Source organism: Dreissena polymorpha, chromosome 1 (assembly GCF_020536995.1).
Source record: "Dreissena polymorpha isolate Duluth1 chromosome 1, UMN_Dpol_1.0, whole genome shotgun sequence".
Taxonomy (NCBI): Eukaryota; Metazoa; Mollusca; class Bivalvia; order Myida; family Dreissenidae; genus Dreissena; species Dreissena polymorpha.
This window is the reverse complement of record NC_068355.1, coordinates 34,068,425-34,089,720: the sequence shown is the minus strand read 5'-3', so window position 1 is coordinate 34,089,720 and position 21,296 is coordinate 34,068,425. Positions and strand designations below refer to the sequence as shown.

General features: G+C 34.3%; 2 protein-coding genes and 2 long non-coding RNA genes across 7 annotated transcripts; 1 reads left to right on the top strand and 3 right to left on the bottom strand.

Moving 5' to 3' along the window:
* Positions 1 to 9,098: 9,098 nt before the first annotated feature.
* On the bottom strand, positions 9,099 to 13,235 carry LOC127876500 (uncharacterized). Its single transcript, XR_008047902.1, has 3 exons — positions 13,087 to 13,235; positions 12,415 to 12,600; positions 9,099 to 9,455 (listed from the first exon to the last, which is right to left on the bottom strand). It is a non-coding gene; the product is annotated as an uncharacterized LOC127876500 (long non-coding RNA).
* Positions 9,501 to 12,330, bottom strand: LOC127876547 (uncharacterized). Of its 4 annotated transcripts, none has more exons than XR_008047924.1 (4): positions 11,921 to 12,330; positions 11,771 to 11,870; positions 11,321 to 11,370; positions 9,501 to 9,625 (listed from the first exon to the last, which is right to left on the bottom strand). It is a non-coding gene; the product is annotated as an uncharacterized LOC127876547 (long non-coding RNA). The 4 variants fall into 4 exon arrangements; XR_008047922.1 differs by lacking the exon at positions 11,321 to 11,370 and adding an exon at positions 9,826 to 9,875; XR_008047925.1 differs by lacking the exon at positions 11,321 to 11,370.
* A 1,746-nt stretch (positions 13,236 to 14,981) lies between the features above and the next one.
* Positions 14,982 to 16,885, top strand: LOC127866517 (putative nuclease HARBI1). Its single transcript, XM_052407120.1, has 2 exons — positions 14,982 to 15,563; positions 16,752 to 16,885. The coding sequence occupies exons 1-2, from the start codon at positions 15,143 to 15,145 to the stop codon at positions 16,883 to 16,885; spliced, it is 555 nt and encodes a 184-aa protein (XP_052263080.1). The 5' UTR covers positions 14,982 to 15,142.
* Positions 16,886 to 17,664: 779 nt separating this feature from the next.
* LOC127876469 (myb-related transcription factor, partner of profilin-like) lies at positions 17,665 to 21,068 on the bottom strand. The gene is made up of 5 exons (XM_052421780.1): positions 20,806 to 21,068; positions 20,170 to 20,234; positions 19,010 to 19,153; positions 18,315 to 18,374; positions 17,665 to 17,732 (listed from the first exon to the last, which is right to left on the bottom strand). Exons 1-5 carry the CDS (start codon positions 21,000 to 21,002, stop codon positions 17,680 to 17,682), a joined length of 519 nt encoding a protein of 172 aa, XP_052277740.1. The 5' UTR covers positions 21,003 to 21,068; the 3' UTR covers positions 17,665 to 17,679.
* Between the last annotated feature and the right edge of the window lie 228 nt (positions 21,069 to 21,296).

Below are 21,296 nucleotides of genomic sequence, written 5' to 3'. Positions count from 1 at the left end.
ACACTGAATTTTCGGGATTCGGGTCTGATGAATGTGTTTCGCCTGTGGCTCCACAAAAGACATTAAAGTCTGTAGTTACGAATGTTACTAATAAAACGAAAGGCAAGGCAGTTGGTACGAAGAGTGCCAACAATAAATGTACAATTAAAAGTAAAGTAAAAAAGACTGACAGAAATAAGTCGTCAGCTTCTACAAGTACATGTACAAATTCAAAATCAAGTTCAAATGTGTTGGATTTTTCTAAATTGTCCAAGCAAGAAATTGACAATCTGAAAGTGGCTCTTGGACTTGGTTCTGTTGACGTGGTCACGGAAAATGATGACATTGCTCAGTATGGCCAAAATTTAGATCATTTGCCAAACATCCATGTGCAATTTGACCATGATCAAAGTGACAATGATGTAGAATTAGATTACAATAACAATAATAGCAGGAATATTGGAGCTGATTTTTCAGCAGCTTTGTTTGACGGTAAGGATGATAATCCTACCTCAGAGGATTTTTGGGATTTGCCAAAGTTAAGGGCACCTGAAAAGGGAGCTGCCATTTCCCAATCTTTGGCTAAGTTGATAAACACTGCTTGTTCTGCTCAGTGTGACACTGATTCAATTGTGGCTAAGTATAAACTGCCAGAAAATTGTGTCAATCTTGGAGCACCTTTGGTTAATAATGAACTTTGGAAAGTCTTAGACAAAAGAGCAAGGTCACAAGATCGGGGAATGGTAGAGATCCAGAATTTGGCAGCAACAGGAATTGTGCCTATGATTAAGTTGGCGGAGATGTTTAAAACTCAGATTTCAAGTAGTCCTGAAGCTAGGACATTAGTTTCTGACATCATGACAATAATGGGCCAAGTACGGTATAACCTGTCTCTTAGACGCAGGTATATGATTAGACCAAACATAAACAAAAAGTATTCCAACCTTTGTAATATTAACACACCGGTTTCCTCAATGTTGTTTGGTGACGACATTAGCAAAGAGATTAAGAATTGTGACAATGGTGTTTCTTTGGGAAAGGATATGAGAATGCGAGGGCGAGGGTACTCTGCAAGACCCTTTAGAGGCTCTCGGGGTAGAGGTTTTTATCCTGCTACCTTCACTGGAGGTTTTGAACCCTCTCATGCCATGAGGTTCACACCATACCCTCAAAGGGGTTCATACAGAGGGGCATCTCGATCATTTGGTGCCAATAGAAGAGGGAGATCCACTTTCCCCACTGCTACTGTTACTATGGCAGACCAGTCAAAAAACTAGTGGTGAGTACTGTGGGAAAATTGAAGTTTCATGTGCAAGCATGGGAGCAATTTACACAAGATTCTTGGATTTTACAAGCTATTTCTGGCTATAAAATTGAATTTCATACTCAACCGGTTCAATATGTCATTCCAAATGAAATTCCATTTAGTCTTGACCAATTACAAATTGTTAATGAGGAAGTCAATGTTTTACTTAAAAAAGGAGCGATTGTACGTTCAAGTGATGAAGACAATCAGTTTATTTCTACTATTTTTATAGTGCCTAAGCCTAATGGAAAGTATAGACCAATAATTAATTTGAAATATTTAAATGAATTTATTGTTTATGAGCACTTTAAACAAGAGACGTTTAAAATGGTTTTGGATCTCATTCAGAAGGATGATTATTTTACGAGTATAGATCTGCAGGATGCATATTTTTCAGTACCCATACATGAACATGATCAAAAGTTTTTGAAGTTCAGATTGAATGGAGCTCTCTACAAGTTTGTATGTCTGCCGTTTGGGTTATCCCCAGCACCAAAATTATTTACAAAAATTTTACGGCCAATTTATGCTTGGTTTAGATTTATGGGAATCAGATGTTCTTATTATATTGATGATTCAATTAATATGCATCAAATTAAAGAGATCTGTTTACAGAATTCAAACAGGATTCTAGACACGTTGAGATTGTTGGGATTCACTATAAATGTTGATAAGTCAGTGTTACATCCTTCTCAGAAAATAGTATTTTTTGGTTTTGTTATCGATTCTGTCCAGTTTATGGTGTTTTTAACAGTTGAGAAAATACAGAGGATTGTGACTGATGCTGAAACTTTATTGCATACTAGGCATGTGAGAGTACATGTACGTGAAATTGCTTCTTTCATAGGCAGACTAGTTAATGCATTTTTTGCAATTCTTGAGGCGCCTTTGCATTATCGATGTCTTGAGCGCGATAAGTTGAAAGGGCTTGGAGATACCAATGACTTTGATAATGTTATCGAGTTAAGTAATGAAAGTAAGGATGAGTTAAAATGGTGGGTCAAGTATGCTGTCTCTAGAAACGGAAAGATTATAAGGCAAAAGGATATTTTGTATCGCTTAGCAACTGATGCATCTTTGGAAGGCTGGGGTTGTTCTCTGGCAGAGGGTGAACAACATGTTAATGGTAGATGGAGTGAAGAAGAATGCATACATTCGATTAATTATTTGGAGTTATTATCCATCTTTTATTCTTTGCAATCCTTATTTTCTCGTTACCATGATATTCACATTCAGATTCAAAGTGATAATGTTTCTGCTGTGTCTTATGTTACAGATATGGGAGGAATGAATTCACTCCCTATGGATTGTCTAGCTAAACGCATTTGGGAATGGTGTTTAGAGAGAAATATTTTTATTTCAGCAATATATATTCCGGGAAAGACTAATATTAAAGCAGATTTCTATTCTAGAAATTTTTCAAATTCTACGGAATGGATGTTAAAACCTGATATTTTCTTTAGAATTTGTAAACACTTTTTTCAGCCAGACATAGACCTTTTTGCATCCAGGCTGAATAAACAATTGGATAAATTCGTTTCATGGTTCCCAGAACCAGGGGCTTATGGTGTTGATGCTTTTTCTATGTCTTGGAGAGAAATGAAGCCATATATTTTTCCACCATTTAATTTGATCAGCAAAATAGTTAATAAGATTATTTCTGATGAAGTAGATCAGGCAATTTTAGTTTGTCCCGAGTGGAAAAGCCAATCATGGTATCCCTTGGTATTGTCTAATCTAATCTCTTTGCCAGTCAGGTTACCAAGGCATCTGGACCTGTTGTTTCTTCCCCACAACAGCATGGTGCACCCTCTAAGTCGATCGCTGAAGATGGTCGTGGTTATTTTATCTGGCAGTCGTTGGCGAGTGGGGAAGTTTCACGAGGAGCTGCGAATATTATCCTGTCAGCCTGGAAGCCAGGGACCAGAAAGCAATACGGTTTGGCCTGGGAAAAGTGGTACTTACGGTGTTATTCAAGGGCTTTCAGTCCCTTTCAAACAACTGAAGGTGTAGTAGTATCTTATTTGTATGACCTTCATAAGGATAAAAAATCTTATTCAGTGTTAAATACTCATAAGGCCATGTTATTGCAGACATTACCATTTTTTGGTAACACTTGGTGTTCTAATGTGTTTTTGATTACTAAATTTATGAAAGGGATATTTAATATTTGTCCAGCTCTTCCTAGATATAGGTTCACATGGGATGTGAGTACTGTTCTCAAGTTTTTACGGACTTTGTATCCATTAAATAAATTGTCTATGAAAATGTTGACCCTTAAGGTGTCTGCTTTAATAGCATTATCGTGTGCCCCAAGGGCTCAGACTTTAGTGTCACTTAATCTTGAGTATATGAAGACAAGTAATAATAAGGTTTATTTTGTATTTCCTAATCATCTTAAAACCACAAATAAGCATAATAATTATCAGTTAGTTTTAGAACATTTTCATGATGAGAAATTGTGTGTTATGCATACAGTGTTGTTTTATGTACAGTGTACTGAAGCCTTAAGAAAGGCAAATAATTTATTAGTGTCTTATGTAACCTATAAATCTGTCACCACCAGTACTGTGGCAAGATGGCTTAGGGAAGTTTTACAACTTTCTGGCATAGACATTGGTATTTTTAAGGCTCATTCGTTTAGATCTGCAGCTACCTCTGCAGCTTATAATAAAGGGTGTTCTGTAGTAGATATTTTGAAAACTGCAGACTGGAAATCCGATAAGAACTTTTATAAATTCTATTATAGAACTGTGGAAGAGAAAGCAGTGTCATTTAATGACGCTGTATTTGGTAGTAAGTAATTACTATAAACGACTATTTAAAGTTTTTTTATGCAGATTTTGTGTCTAAACAGTTGTGTCAATTTGTTTTAAGTGGGTTGAAACTGCAATGAAAATGTATGTAGTGTTTTGTCCATTAATGGTTTATAAGTATGTTTATTATGACATACATGTTTGTTATTTTTGGGCTCGAAGACTTTTGTTTATTTAGTATGTATTTCTTTAGTAAAAGATACATGTACCTAACTGTTACTATTGTGTGTGTCTTTGGTTTTGTTGCTTGATTTAAAGATGCTCAGTATACATGTGAAAGCCGTAGGCTTTACGGAAAATAATGATCCCTCATCCAAGCTTTAGTGAAGGATGAGGGACATTATTTATAGTAAAGCCGGAGGCTTGAGCATGTATACTCCCTCCCTTTTTTATGAAATTATATTAATTGGTCTGAGATAGTTATTAAAAAGATTGTCTATGGTTGATTGGAGTTTATCAACTCTTTTTTCCCTACCCTTTGTGCTCTTGTGCTTTTTTGAAGCAACAAAACTTTGTTTTAAAGAATGGTAAGAAACGGGTTGAACATCCGGGTGAGTCACGTGGTGTTTAAAGCGTTCGTTTAAAATGCGGATCACTTGATATCGTCATCCCGATATGCTCAGTATACATGCTCAAGCCTCCGGCTTTACTATAAATAATGTCCCTCATCCTTCACTAAAGCTTGGATGAGGGATCATTAGCCTTGGAGTACTGAGATCATTTAAACAGTACAGTATCTTTTTCTTTCCTCATAACTGACAGTGACAACATTATTTGTTGGCAGGCAATTCAAGATGCTGTGCATTTATTGACATATTCATTATTGTGTGTTATATGACAATGACATTTATTATTAACTAAAATGCATTTGAATGGTACTAGTAGTTTATTAATTTAAACCCAAAACTCATAGTTAACCCTTTAAGCGCTGGAACCAAATTTTGAAGGCCTTTGCAAACAGTGGCGTCTCATCAGGATCCAAACTGTTTGCTATTCTGATAGTATTCTTTGAAAAAAAATCGAAGAAATGGCTAATTTTAGAAATTCAGCGGATGACATATAGTAGAGCATGCAAAGGGTTAATGTATTTATATCAGTTTCTTCTGCACAGCTATTTTATAAATAAACTGAATAACCAAAATATTTTTGAAAATAGTAACACAGTTTAATAATTCATGGCATCAAATACATGTATCTGGCGCCAGACAACTTGCCCCAATACCAACTTGCCCCAAAACAAACTCGCATCAAAGATATGGTCACTCGCTCCAACCAAGAGACAACTCGCCCCAATTTATTTTCGTGCATCTTATTGTTTCTTTATTTAAAGTATTTTATCTTTATATTCTTTGTTTATTTAGCAAAGCACGTATATATTTTGATAAATGTGTATTTCAACAGTACATTGTATTTTGAATAAATCAAATACAGGTCATCTGAAATGCATGTATCATTATATTTGTAAAAGCCAAGAATATTCTGGATATTCCTCTTTTTTAAATTGTTTTGAATATCCTCAAGATTTGATTTCCTGACTGTTGAAGAATACTTATAAGATAATAATACCACATATTTACAACTCATTTTTTTAATAGAGACCATAAATAGTTTTAAAAAGTGGTTTAAATTGTGTATTTACTTTTTCAATAGGATACAACCATAATTAAACCAAGAAGTTTATGAAGAAGGGATCACTGGATTTTGTCACTTTGGTACAAGAAACAGAAAAGGTATACTTATTTAGCTGCATTTTTTTTCTGTTGATTTCATTTGAGAATATTGAAATAATTTGTAGATAATGTTTTCAGATATTCAGGCAAGTTGAGATTTCATTAATTTTTTTTATGTCATTTCACAATATTCTTGAATGGAAACAGAAAAAAACACAGTTCAACGCACTAATTGTTGATATATAAAACATAGTCTTTGTATGTAAAACTGTGTTGCCACATGAGCAAAGAATTTAAAAAATGATCCTACACTACACTAGGTGAATATTGAAATTTTACAAAAAAATCTGACAGGAATGTTAAAAAATGGTGTCATGAAAAATAAAAAATTCTATATGTACATGTAGCTACATCTTGTGTCAAATTCTTAGCTTTATGTTCAAAACATTTATTGTTAAATGCAGAAATGTCTTTTCAAGGATATCATAGACCACCTTACTTATACAGAAGCATAGGAGCTGTTGAAGGAAAAAGGTATACTTATTTAGCTGCATTTTTTTTTCTGTTGATTTCATTAACTGCCAGACAGTCAACAGTTATCACTGACAGCCTGTCCTGGCCCAGCTGGGACCATCCTCAAGCTAACCATGATGATGTGTTTGCAAGAATTGTCCTTTTGGTAGAACATGATGAAGACGAGCTTTGTTGTGGCATGGCCTGACAATACTGTACAAGCCAGAGACCAGTATGTTTACTGTTGTTGAATATCACCCATTTTTCATGTTTATTTTTCTGTGGGCCTGTTTAACAGAATTAAAAATGCACTTTATCTATTTCAAATATGTTATTTTTCTGTGGACTGTTAAACGGAATTATTAATGCATTTTATCTATATCAAATATTTTATTTGTCTGTGGGCCTGTTTAACCGAATTAGTAATGCATTTTATCTTTATCAATTATTGTTGCTTGTAATATGAATATAGAACACGTAAAACTACTCATGTAATTGTCTCAGCTTAAAATTAAAAGTGTATATATATATATATAGATAGATAGATAGATTTAGCAAGGGGTTTTGAGTTTTTTATGTGTTCATATTTACAGAAAAAGGGTTAAGTGGTGACTGATCCTCTCACCCTCCTTATCCAGGAAACGTTTCGGAACAACGTGTTGGAACTGAAGATGTGGAGGACACAGATTGATCACAGTACATCCTTTGGATACATGAACACCTTCAACGGGACGACAACAAAACTGTACCTGCCTTTTTTTGAAAGGAAGTAGTTAATAAAATTATTGTTAACAGCTTTTTTAGTCTTGTTGTTTGAGAATGCTTGCAACATTTAAGTGGATTAACGGTTGTTTTAAATTTGAAGCTTCAGTTATGCATTCTTTATTAAATGATGTAATCTTATTTCTTTCAATATAGTGTAAATAATAATTATCCTTTGTATACAAAATGAAAACCAAGTTTACTGTTCTATTAATCATTATTTATTTATCTTGTTCTTTTGTCAGAAATATTACAGGGGCATACATACAGTATTCCTTAAATAAAAGGGGCAGTTCTTAGAAAATTAACATGTATTTTAGCAATGCATATTCAAACTTTTTCCACATTTATAACCAGCAACAATATTTAAGTATTATAATGTAACACAAATTAATACTATGAATTTACTACTGATTTTGCCGTGCCTGTCATCAAATAAACATGTTTTACTGAAAGTTTCTTAAAAGATGTTATGTGGAAGACTTAATCAATCATTTAATAAATATTTGAGCCTCGCTCTTGGAAAAGGGGGTTTAATGCATGTACTTAAGGTTGTCCAAGATTAGGCTGTGCAGACTGCACAGGCTAATCAGGGGCAACACTATCCGCCTTATCTGGATTTTTTCTCTCCCTTTCAACAAAAAATACAATAAAGCAGCAATTGTCTGCCTGATTGGTATGATCAGCACATGTTAATCTCGTACGACAATTTACGCACTTGCATTAAGCCCCATTTTCCCAGGGCAAGGCTCACCTATTTAGGTTTTAGCTGTCTATATGCTCTTTAACTTTTGAATCATGATGCAGTTTCATATAATAATGTATTATGAGTCGTTTTTAATTGATGCATATTCTTTTGTTTAGTGTTGAACTCAACATGTATTATAATAAGGTGTTCACTTAACATTCTTGCAGTAATGTTTTGCTGTGTAATATACATGTAATAATAAATCAAAATTGAACAAACAAACAAAACATAATACTCTATATTCATGAAACAAAACTATAATTGATAACATTTTGAATAACTGTTTCCAACTTTCAACATTTGACAGATTAAATTATTTCTGAATTCCACCAATTTTTTATTTATGGATAAACAACACTTTATCATCTTTATGACGGTTTATGTAAGGCTATTACAATAAATGGTTGTTTATAGACTGATAAACAATGGAAAACAATACATAATCTATATATAGCATTGGGCTTTGATGTCATTGTTAATGGAACATAAACAAATGTGGTGTGCAGCACGCACTCAACATTGACTATGGTAGCTTATACCTAAAAGAGTCAATAATTCCTTTTCATAGTCTTTACTTGTGACAAAAAATCAGGAAAATGCTGAGCCCAGTGTTAATTTAGCTATTTGCCAGACAAGGTTTTCACAAATTCTTCTGTTTCAGAGTGACCTATGATCAAATACTTTGGATCCTCTATTGTAATAACAAAACAATTAATTCACCATGTTTGATCATGGGTCTCCCATAAAAAACTTAACACAAATCATGATACATAACACCTATAAGAGTCAACAATTTCTGTTAATGGTCTTGACTTGTGACAAAAAAATCTGGAACTTGGCCCATTGTTTATGTAGTTATTTGCCAGACAAGTTTTTTAATTATTCTTCTTTTTCAGAGTAATCTATGATTGAATACTTTGGATCCTATAGTTTTATAACAAAACAATTAACAAAATTCACAATTCCGTACACACTTAAAACTCAAATACATATTCTCATGGCAATTTAGGGCACTTGTATGCTATGTTCGTCAGTATTTTATCAATGGTATTTCTGCCCTATGTTTATAAGCAGTTCACTTATCAAAATCACATTTTATCACCATGATGATGACAGCAGTCGACCATAATGTCACACATTTTGTCACGCCTTCATATTACACAATAAATTCAAGCATCATTTCAAATACTAAAGTCATCTTCTGACTGAAAAAACAGCAAGGGTCACACATGCACTTTTATACTCAATGGTATACATCCTATAAAACCATGCTGCCAAATTCACACAACATTTTCCTACCCACAAACAGTTATCATTGATTTCAGCTTTGTCAATTTTTTAATTCATAATAATGGTATGTTGAAGTTAGTTAAAACAACATAGTTACATACACCATGTACCAATTTGTATGAGTAAATCTTCATATTGTTTCCAGGTTGCTTGCCCTTGACCTATTGGATATTGCAGCTCCTCATTAGCCGCAGGTGGATATATAAGGGGCAATTGTAGAGGCAATCAGCTTTGGATAAGCTGAATCAAAAAGGAACTTTGATCGAAGGGTTTTTTCCTTGATGATCTCTGTGTACTCAGTGCATGTACGTGTATCCCTTCTTTTCATTGATTGGCACCACCGTCCAATTGTTGGCTGCCTTCAATTTACTCTGAAATAACATACATTTGTATAAGCATATTTGTAATTTTGAAATGTACACTAAAACTTATCATGAAATTTGTTTGCTATTTTAAACATTATTTTATTCATATCATGCCAATCAGGTAACATACCAATACTTTTTTGGGCTACTTGATTCACCAGAATTAACTTATGAACCTACCAATACTTTTCTGGGCTACTTGATTCACCAGTATTACCTTATGAACCTACCAATACTTTTCTGGGCTACTTGATTCACCAGTATTAACTTATGAACCTACCAATACTTTTCTTGGCTACTTGATTCACCAGAATTAACTTATGAACCTATCAATACTTTTCTGGGCTACTTGATTCACCAGTATTAACTTATGAACCTACCAATACTTTTCTGGGCTACTTGATTCACCAGTATTAACTTATGAACCTACCAATACTTTTCTGGGCTACTTGATTCACCAGTGTTAACTTATGAACCTACCAATACTTTTCTGGGCTACTTGATTCACCAGTATTAACTTACAGTACAGCCAAAGCGGAACAAACGTATTTCGCGATCCGCGGCGGCAAGGCGAAACGAGTCGATGCTGCGTCAGTCATTGAAGCCGCGTCAGTATGCGGCGGCAAGTCGCATTACGCTGCGAAACTTCGCATCTGTCCGCCGAGGCATGCCGCTATCCGCGACATGATGCCGAGTCGATGCGCATCATGAAATAAAAATCTTTTTTAAAATTATTAGTTACATGTAGTTAACAAATTTTGAAAGAACAATTATAATAATAATTAAAATCATAATAAATTTATTGTGCGCGGATTGTATTAGCATATACATGTAAGCATAGTTAATGTGTCTGGCCAATTAAGTTTGTATGTATTTCACACATAAACAAGGTCACGTAATGATGTTTTCGCACATACAAGTGGTCAAGGCTCCAGCATATGGTGGATTTATAAATTAATTGCATGTTGATTTTGCTATTAAATTTAAGCTGAGAAAATTAGCAGTTTGAAGCCACATCAATAATCAAGACGGTGACGACGTATTTGTTGTTTTGTTAATTATCAGCTTATTAAAACTATTGTTTGAATATGCGTATATAAACACGTTTTATTTTGTTCATATTATACAGTTAATATCGCTACTAATTACCCGATAATCCCGTATATTCCAGTTTTAAAGCAAATGCTGGTAAATATTTACGATACACAAACATTCTCGATATTTCCTTAAGTATCAAATACATTTTGGCATTGGTTACTATTTATAGAGATGATGAAATAACGTCTAATCGGGGCGTTTTTTTTCCACTGAACACGCGATTTACGCCTGACGTGATGTTCATGTATTTATACAACACAAAATACACCCAAACTTTCCAAACGACGTTCTACACGTCTGCATAATTTTCGCACGCTTTTTATGAAACAAAGGATATTTTAGCACTGTTTATTTGACGCTAGAATTTATCAAAGGTCGCGTTAGCATTAAAATTCGGAAGTGTGTTTCGGATTACAAATTTAATAATGATAATGATAATCGAACGAAACATTAACAGTTGCGCGTAATTAATTCTGCGCTACACATACATGTATGTACATGTAGGTGGATATCTTTTCACTCGATCCGCCGCGTACGTATGCGGCGGATTTACTCCGCGAAAGTATGCGAGGTTAACATAGACTCGGCGTCGTTGCGCGGATCGATGCCGAGTGCCACAGCGATACGCCGCGTGAACACACGATTTGGCCGCCGCGTACTAATAATCTGGCCGTGGCGTAGCCGCGGATTATGTTTGTGCCGCGTTAGCTGTACTGTATGAACCTATCAATACTTTTCTGGGCTACTTGATTCACCAGTATTAACTTATGAACCTACCAATACTTTTCTGGGCTACTTGATTCACCAGTATTAACTTATGAACCTACCAATACTTTTCTGGGCTACTTGATTCACCAGTATTAACATATGAACCTACCAATACTTTTCTGGGCTACTTGATTCACCAGTATAAACTTATGAACCTACCAATACTTTTCTGGGCTACTTGATTCACCAGTATAAACTTATGAACCTACCAATACTTTTCTGGGCTACTTGATTCACCAGTATTAACTTATGACCCTACCAATACTTTTCTGGGCTACTTGATTCACCAGAATTAAATTATGAACCTACCAATACTTTTCTGGGCTACTTGATTCACCAGTATTAACTTATGAACCTACCAATACTTTTCTGGGCTACTTGATTCACCAGTATTAACATATGAACCTACCAATACTTTTCTGGGCTACTTGATTCACCAGTATAAACTTATGAACCTACCAATACTTTTCTGGGCTACTTGATTCACCAGTATTAACTTATGAACCTACCAATACTTTTCTGGGCTACTTGATTCACCAGTATTAACTTATGAACCTATCAATACTTTTCTGGGCTACTTGATTCACCAGTATTAACTTATGAACCTACCAATACTTTTCTGGGCTACTTGATTCACCAGTATTAACTTATGAACCTACCAATACTTTTCTGGGCTACTTGATTCACCAGTATTAACATATGAACCTACCAATACTTTTCTGGGCTACTTGATTCACCAGTATTAACTTATGAACCTACCAATAATTTTCTTGGCTTCTTGATTCACCAGTATGAGCTTATTATATGATGAAGTTATCATACTTGAGTCACTAACTGACAATTACTGTACAACTAGAGATTGGATGAGAATGGCATTGAAATAATTTCATGACCAATCACCATGCACGTTATCTGAACGGTTCAGAAAACAAACCAGCTATCAGATATCCTCTGGTTTTCATAACATAAAAAGTTTCTGGTAAAAAAATGATAAAGCAATTATATTACCAATGAACTTTAGGAAGCACATAGATTCTTATTGAATATAAATATATTATTTTATCAATTAAAATATGCTAAGACAGGGTTGTTTGCATACTCTAAGTAAGCTGTTATCTCTCCAATTCCTGACACATGACCAGGTGTGGTACTTCCTTGTGACACAAATGACAGGCCAGGACCTGGCGGGGGCTGATGACCGTGCATAGGTGAAGAGTTTGTTGTTCTAACATTATGCTGAACAGTCAAACTTGCAATAGTTTGGCCGGCACGTCTTCCTAAATACCTTAAAAAGAAGGTTTGTATTAGATTATAAAATTGATCACATATCAATTTAAAGAAAAAACAAAATTGATGTTAAAATCAGGGAATAAACTGTATAATCATATAATCATATCATGATAATTGATTACATAATATAACATATACATTTGCATACCAGTATATTTTATAATATATATACCGAATAAATAAATCATTCATAATTCATCATTTATCATTAATTTCATGCTTCATTTGACTCGTGTTGGAGTGTTCCTTATAAGTTATAACGAATTCATTAAATTGATACGAACATCTTGGCATAGGGGCATAAAGGCTTATTTTAAAACGCGCAATGAACAAATTATGTTATCAGTGCGTATTTGGTTTCGTTGCAGAGTAAAATATCCATACAATAAAACTAAATACCTATCCCAACTTTTGCTAAAATTCCTTTGTAAACAGGCAACACTTGCCAAAAACTAAACGTAGCTTCTAAAATATGACTTACAATTCGTGTGTTTAAGCCATTACCCTGTCTTCGTCTCTTCCAACGATCCTCCTATGGTTCTGCAAACACTCAGTCTTGTCGCCAAGATTGAATAAATTCGAGCGAGGTCGCTGGCTCCGGCTTTTGTTTCTCTTTTTTTATATTTTCAATCACAGAAATGAGATGCATTGTTTGTAAACCAAAAGCGGATAAGCGCAGCGCGCATGCGCAGGCTGCATTCTGGTATACTAGTTGGGATCCCATTCACAATTTCTGACTAAAAATAACTCATTTCGCGTTTGAGACGCTTTATAATTTTCAGGTTTTCAAATCGTCAAAAGTTGCATTTTATGGAAATTTTAGAGCATGGAAACAATTTGGTTTTTTTTTTTTTAAAAGCAAATATCATAACTACAGTAAAAATTTGCAAATCCGAAACAATTTTTTTCAATTTTGTCAATTTATCAAAGTGTGAACAAGCCCCTTTAATATGGGTTCAACAGTTTATATTTACTTTTAACATGCGTTCAGCATTTAAAATTTTTTTTAAATATGTTTTAACTAAACAAGACTAGTACCATGTATTGCGTGTATTATTATTTAACGTCAGATACAAAATTAATGTTCGACCTAGAAATTAATAGCTTTTTAATCATTTATCATTTTATATCATAAACACCTTGATCCCAGCAATAAAACAAAGTTATTTTACTATTATATTCTGCAGCCAGTAGGTCCTGTAAAAAAAAGGAGGTCCTGTATTTTTTCCCATTTTACATTACCTACTTTCCTGATAAAATTTGCCTAGTTTGGATTTGACTGTAAGTTTATAGTAGCAAAGATCCAAATGCCAGAGTTGCAAGTTTTTAAGTAGTTGTTTATACCAACTTGCCGCCTAGAGTACAGGTAGCACTTTGAACAGTTGTAATTGTTTCCAAACTTAATATTTTTGTTTAAGAATATATGATAAAGCTATGATCATTATGCCATTTTACTTGGTATTTGCTGCTAACAGAATACAAATATTAATCCTCGGCTTGTGTCAAACAATTATAAATCCTCCCAAACTGTATATCCTTTTCAAGTGATAACGCTGAGAAACACCAAATCAAAACCATCAATTAATTGAACCCATGTAAGAAATTTAAACAAAGCATGAACAATGAAAGGGGCAAGTCAAGTTTAGATCAAGGTCACAGTAACTTAATATTTCAAAATAGTTTTCGCCCAATAACTTAACTTATGTTTGGATGGAGGTATGCACTGACATTGTATGTGTAGGTTGTTGTCTTTTAGAAAGAATATATCGTGATGAAGTACACTGTAAAGACCGATAAGTGTGATTAATATAACAAGGCCAAGAAGCTGCCAAACAAACACTAAATAAACATTTGTTAATGACATGACGGGGATCATTTACGCATCATTGATTCACAACCCTTTGCGCTTTTAATGCATTGTGTCGATAAAATATATGCTTTGTTTAATTATTATGCTCCCCCTTCGAAGAAGAGGGGGTATATTGCTTTGCTCATGTCGGTCGGTAGGTCGGTCGGTCAGTCCGTCCGTCCACCAGGTGGTTTCCAGATGATAACTCAAGAACGCTTGGGGCTAGGATCATGAAACTTCATAGGTATATTGATCATGACTTGCAGATGACCCCTATTGATTTTGAGGTCACTAGGTCAAGGTCACAGGTGAAGGTCACAGTTACTGGAAATAGGCATTTTAAGGATTTAGCATGGTTCAAACAAGGGAAACATCTACAGTTTATGCATGTTCTTTTTATTACAGCATTTGCCTCCCTTTAGTTCATTTAAAATCTCATTTTACAGCAGAGATTCCAAATCTGACCTGGAGCCGTATTCACCATATCCGTAAGTCTATTTTTTTAGACTTACGCTAAGTTTCAGACTCAGACTCAGACTCAGTTTAAAAAAAGTTAATTCACGAAACTGAAATCATCCCAGTTTTAGACTCAGACTCATAAGCTGAGTCTAAAATTCTGAGTCTACTATTTGTAGACTTACGTACGTGTAGTCGCGACGTAACGTTCTAAGCACGTAGCTAAACCAACATGGCCGCTGCCCATAGGAATCTACGTCGGTGTAGAAATAATCGGCGCTTGCGAGTAGAGAGAGTGTTTTTAGATCGTACAAATCCGCTGGAAATATACAGAGATGTCGAACTTTACAAGCGTTTTCGATTTACGAGAGACACTCTCCAATTCATATGCGAAATTTGCTTTGACGTAGAGAGACACACAAATAGAAGTTTGCCGATCCCCGTGGCACTATCGGTGTGCACCTACCTGCGGTATGTTGCTAGCGGGGACCTGCAGCTCACCATGGCTGACAGCACTGGTCTGTCACAGGCTACAGTTTGTAGGGTCTGTGCACAGGTCAGTGCTATATTGGCCGCAAAAGTGTCGGACTTCGTCAAGTTCCCGACTGGAATAGACGCCGCCCGTGTGAAGCAAGGGCTTGGAGCCATAGCCGGTATGTGAAGGAAAAAAACATTTTAGTGGTCATCCATTCAGTTAGCTAGCGTCCTGTTTTTGTTTACAAACATTTATATTTATAGCCTCCAACGCTATTGATATTTTAAAGTTTCAATTCTTTCAAATGAACTAGATTTATGCATGTTTTAATCCCATTTTACTGTATCCTTAAATTTTTCAATTAATTGACATAACACAACATGCGAATTTTGTTATAATATGAAATATTACACAATTTATAGTTTGATTTAAAGACTACTTACAATCTATTTTAAGATTGTGTGTATTCAATTCACTTAACTTTCAAATACTAAACGTTAATAATTTCCAATAATTATTGGAAATGTTATAGCGCAGTTGGTACAGCGTCAGATCTACATTGTTCACAAGGTCCTCTTTTGGTAGTTCGCTCCCCGCGGCGGTTTATATTTTTTTATATGATTGTTCGTATATATTTATAATATGAAATGATTTAGCAATGGTTTTTAATGCAAACGCTAATTATGGTTAGAGGTTCTTGGAAATTAAGTAAAAATCGTGTATTCAACGATTGATTGCATTTTTTCAAAACTCATGTTGTTTGTCAGTGTTAAAATGCCCACACATTTAAGTATGATATAACCAAATATAACTGGGAGATTGTGGCAAGCAAGGATAGCGTTTTGTTGAACAATGTCCAAATTTAATCTTAAACCCCCCCCCCCCCCCCACATGTTGTAAGTTTTGTTTTTTATTGTTGTTAAACTTAATTATGAGTATAATTTATATTATTTTGGACCATTTTGTCGCGAGTCAGTCGGTTCGTAAATAAGTCAGTCGTAAGTGGTTTCAGTTAGACTGTATTTTCTGCGAAAGTTTTGACTGTGCTTTAATGGATCGAAATGACAATAATTTCATTAAATAAATAAATAGTAATTTTATAAATTAATTTTTATTTTCTGTTTAAGCATTTTACCTCGAAATTTCTGAATAAATAAATATTGAAACCGGAACTTTAGTTACTGATGCTCGCTTGGTCATTGTCGGCTCGGGTACTACTTACATGTACCCCGAGTATACTTACATTACCGTACCAGGGAAATTTAACGCTAAATCGGTCGTTGTCGGCTATTTTTTAAATTGATTTCATTTACATTTATGTCAAAGTTCATTTTTTAACATTAATTTTAATAAAAACAAATTTCAGGTTTCCCTAATGCGCTTGGATGCATAGACTGCACGCACATAAACATAAAGAAACCAAATGAAAATGTAGAAGATTTCATTGGACGGAAAGGGATCCCGACCATTAACGTACAGGTGCAGTACACATCAAGATAATGCATTAAAGTCGTTAAACTTCGATCATTTTCAATCACAAAGGAGGGAGGAGTGGAGTGAAGAGGGGTGTATAGTGTGGGGTTGTGGACATTTATTACATTATCTTCCAAAAAAGCGAAAAAAAAAAAGCGCGGGGGGGGGGGGGGTTTGGGGGGCGATGGGGGGGGGGGGGGGGGGGGGTTTGGGTGCGATAGTTGGACGGTATTTCAAACATAACCGTTTTAAAAAAAAATGGGGGGGGGGGGGGGTATAGTGTGAGGGTGTGGTGGTAATTTGTGAGATGATCTTAAAAAAATTAAAAAAAAAAAAAAAAAAAAAAAAAAAAAATGTGGGTGGTGGGGTGGGGGGGTATAAAAGTATTCTAAGTATAAAAAGGGCACATAATTCTGTCAAAATGCCAGTCAGAGTTACATTACTTTGCCTGCACAGTCCCCTTATGATAGTTAGTAAGTGCTGCAAGTATGAAAGCAATAGCTTTGATGCTTTAGGAATGAAATCAACCTAAACACAAAACTTAACCAAAATTGTCAATTTTCTAAGTATAAAAAGGGCACATAATTCTGTCAAAATGCACGCCAGAGTTATCTAACTTTGCCTGCCCAGTCCACTCATGATAGTAAGTAATTGTACCAAGTTTGAATGCAATAGCATTGATACTTTCTGATAAAAGTGGACCTAAACGCAAAACTTAGATGAGCTAATAAAGTTATGATTATTCATTTTTTTGAAATAAATGTATTTAAATTCTGGTGTAATTTAGTAATGAAATAATGCAATGCATTAAAAAGAAAATGTTATAACTTACAATCGTTTTTGTTCTCCAGTTGTGTGTCCACGGTCATTTGTTCTGAAATTATACATAATACAAATGATTAATCCTAGTTCATGACTACATTCATTAAAAATTACAATACAGAAATAGTAGATGGCTGTTTCTATAATTATCGTTTTTTACTAAACTAAGAAAGTATGCAATTGCAAGTTTTATCAAGCAAATTTGTTGAATTGATATTCCCCGCCAATATGCTTCTGGACACAAAAGTGTTACATTTGACACTCAGCTAAAAAAGCATACACTTATTCTCATTAATAATATTTGTACAGTTACAACTATGCATAGATTTGATGCATCTGTGACAACAGTAAATGCAAAGATTATTTAATATGGACAAAATAATGATGTTATTATTTGTTGATAAAGAAAACAGTTATTGCAGCATTGTGTGTTATTTGTTGTTAATAATAAGGAACAAGATGAATTTTTTTGTATTTTATCGCTGCTGTTGTTTTTTAAATTTGATTTAAAGTAATAACAGTTTATAATACAAACAATGATAAATTATTGAATGCACGGATTTAAATAGAAGCGTAATCTGCAATTAATGTTATGTACATGTATGGTTTGGTATATGGTGATTTTTTAATGTACCTTTCTGTTCCGGATTGCTCCCGGTTGCCAGTGCCCAAATCCTTGTCTGTGATGCAACAACTAAAAAAACATATATATGTTCAATAAAAAGATATAATAAGTTGATTATTATGTTTATTTGTGTTGTTACTTTAGGTGTGGCATTAAATGACAATGCATTTTGTTACAAAAAAGTGGATTTATTATTTCAAAGAGTCGCTTTAACAGTCAGCTCAGTGAACATGTTACAAAATACTGGCTACCGTTATATATCACCAACTCAGAATATATAAAATGCTACAAAATATTAATAAATTATTAATAATGATAGCCAAAGATACATCATTTCAATACAGTCATACACAGTTATTGCAATACTATGTAGTATATAAATTATGAAAAATCTACTTGTTTAAGGCTTTGAAAATAAAATAAAAATATTAAATAATATTAATCATATATAAACAGAGTCAGACACATAGACTCAGAACTCTTCCCAAACATATCTCAGATATCAAACAAACTCAGCCCTTGCAGCCTAAAATGGTTGACACTTTGACGTATAAGAGATAAACAAACAGACGGAAGGACGGACAGAAGGACGGACGTACCACGCAAAAACAATATCCCTCCGCCTTTGGCAGGATAATAATTACTGTCCATTACTTAACTTCATTTTTAAATAATAACTTCATTTTTAAATAATAAATGGTTACCGTCTGAGTCTACACCCCCTGTTAGGCCCTGAACAACAGGGTGGCCTTGCATCGTGGAGGCAAGCACCTCCTCCGACGATGTTAATTGAACTGCATCGCCACCGCCTGTTGTTGGGTGCCTCATTTCTCCGACCTTTTTTATGTCTACATTGGAAGAAGTTAGTAACGGATAGGTTAACAGTTAATTGCAAAATACTTTTATTTACGTTTATTTATGTTAAAAGCCTATCATTGTTCAGTCGATTCATGTTGTTGTTGACCTGTGTCAATATTAACAACTGTTTCTTTTTTGGAAAGCAAAACAAGGTCATGTTATGTATGCACCAAATTGATGTGTACCATATACAATAAGCATGAAAGCTGCAACTTGTGATTTAGTGAATAATGTACATGTGGTGAACTTGTGACACATATTCAGGAATATGGGGATTGTCTCAAAATACATAAAAACTCAATTGAAGATGTCCAATACACAGGTGGTTAGCGTGTGGCTATGATATTTATTAGTAAAAACATCATTTCAAATGTAAAATAATCAAATTATTTTGAAAAGTTGAGTTCTCTGAATACATATTTTTCACTATGAAATTTATTTATAACAAGGTAATCAACACAAAATAACCCGAATATAGGGTGCATCCCTTTTAACAACCATTACTTCATCAAATATGCAGCGATTTTTATGAACTTAGTCTAATTGAACGCAGAAATAATTTACCTTTCTGGAAATGTGCATATCTTTCAATATTTTTCACAAATGCTGGGTAAAATTTTAAGAAATAACACCATACACATGTAATCCGATAAAGACCTAAGCGATCCAGTAATGACTGAATCAGTGTACCATGAAATTCGCACTGTAAACTAATATACTTTATGGAGAAGTTTAATTAATAATCATATGAATAATTAAGTGTCAGATCTTTTTACCACATTTTTTCAATTACAAAAAGAATATTAATATTTATGTTACATTTAACAATAAAAGTCGATTTTTAAAAATATTCATTATGATTTTATCACATAGAAAATGCATATTAGGTTCAACATGTAGTAATATTGAAACAAACTGCAAGTTTCATGTATTAATACTTTTTCAACAAATTAAATACACAAACATGAGATGAAAGCATAAAAAAAAGAAATTTATGACAACTTACACCGAGCTTTTGAATTTTGGAATTTCTTCCGGCACTGTTCGCCAGTTCTTGCGACTCCGAATTCTCTAAAAATTTCAATAAATACAATGGTATGTGTGTAGATATTATAGTAAATACATTAGTAGTGCACACTACACTTCATGTTTACCATCATGGCTGTTGATTAGTTAAATATACACGAGATACAGGGTTTTAGAAATCGATGTAAACTTGTAGTAAATGAAAAGTTCATTAAGAAATGTGAAGATTGTTTACGGGTACGAATAAAACACACATGGGTACGGATCTAACAGGGTACGAGATGAAAAGTAAAACAATAGCCCTTCTTAAATGGTACATTTATCCGTGATTGCACAAATATTCATTATTAATACTAAAATAATAATTCACGTGTGCAAATTTAGGAAACAAAGAACGTGCAACTGCACCATACTCATAACATGTGTTTGAAACTAAAACACATTTCACAATCACATCCGAAATCCGTAAGTACAATTTGTTGAGTGGTTATGCCCCTTATTTACATAGTGTATTATGCGGCGCTATCAAAAACGATATCGGTAGCAAATCCAATCATATGCTATTAAATATAATATAAAAATATAAGGCAGATAACAAAAATAACATTTAACTTACAATGACAACCTGCTCCCAATCTCGTCCCATTTCTTTCTTCTGAGTACCGAAATTTTTTCCGCTCCTATCCCCTTATAATCGCCGAATAGAAGGTTCCAGTGGTCCCGAACCAGCGCATTCAACACAATTTCTGCTGGCTCGGTCCAATCTGGAGCCTTCTGACGCTTCATAACATTTTCCTCAGACAAACACTCCATCTTATAATATAATTTGTATCAGAAATGTCTTCTGCAATTTATGACACTATTTGGCGCGTTTTCTCTACTAGAGTGCTCGCTTAGACGTGACGTCAGAAAAAAAAAACAATCTTATTGAAGTCTATTTCCAAACGCGTTCGTGAATACGAATCCTGAGTCTGTCTTTAGTAAGTCTAAGTCTGAGTCAAAGTCTGAGTTTGAGTCCAAGTTTGAGTTTATTATTGATGAATACGGCTCCTGTAAATGAGCCCCATATTTACTGCCAGTGCTAGGTTACCTTTTCCCATTTGATCA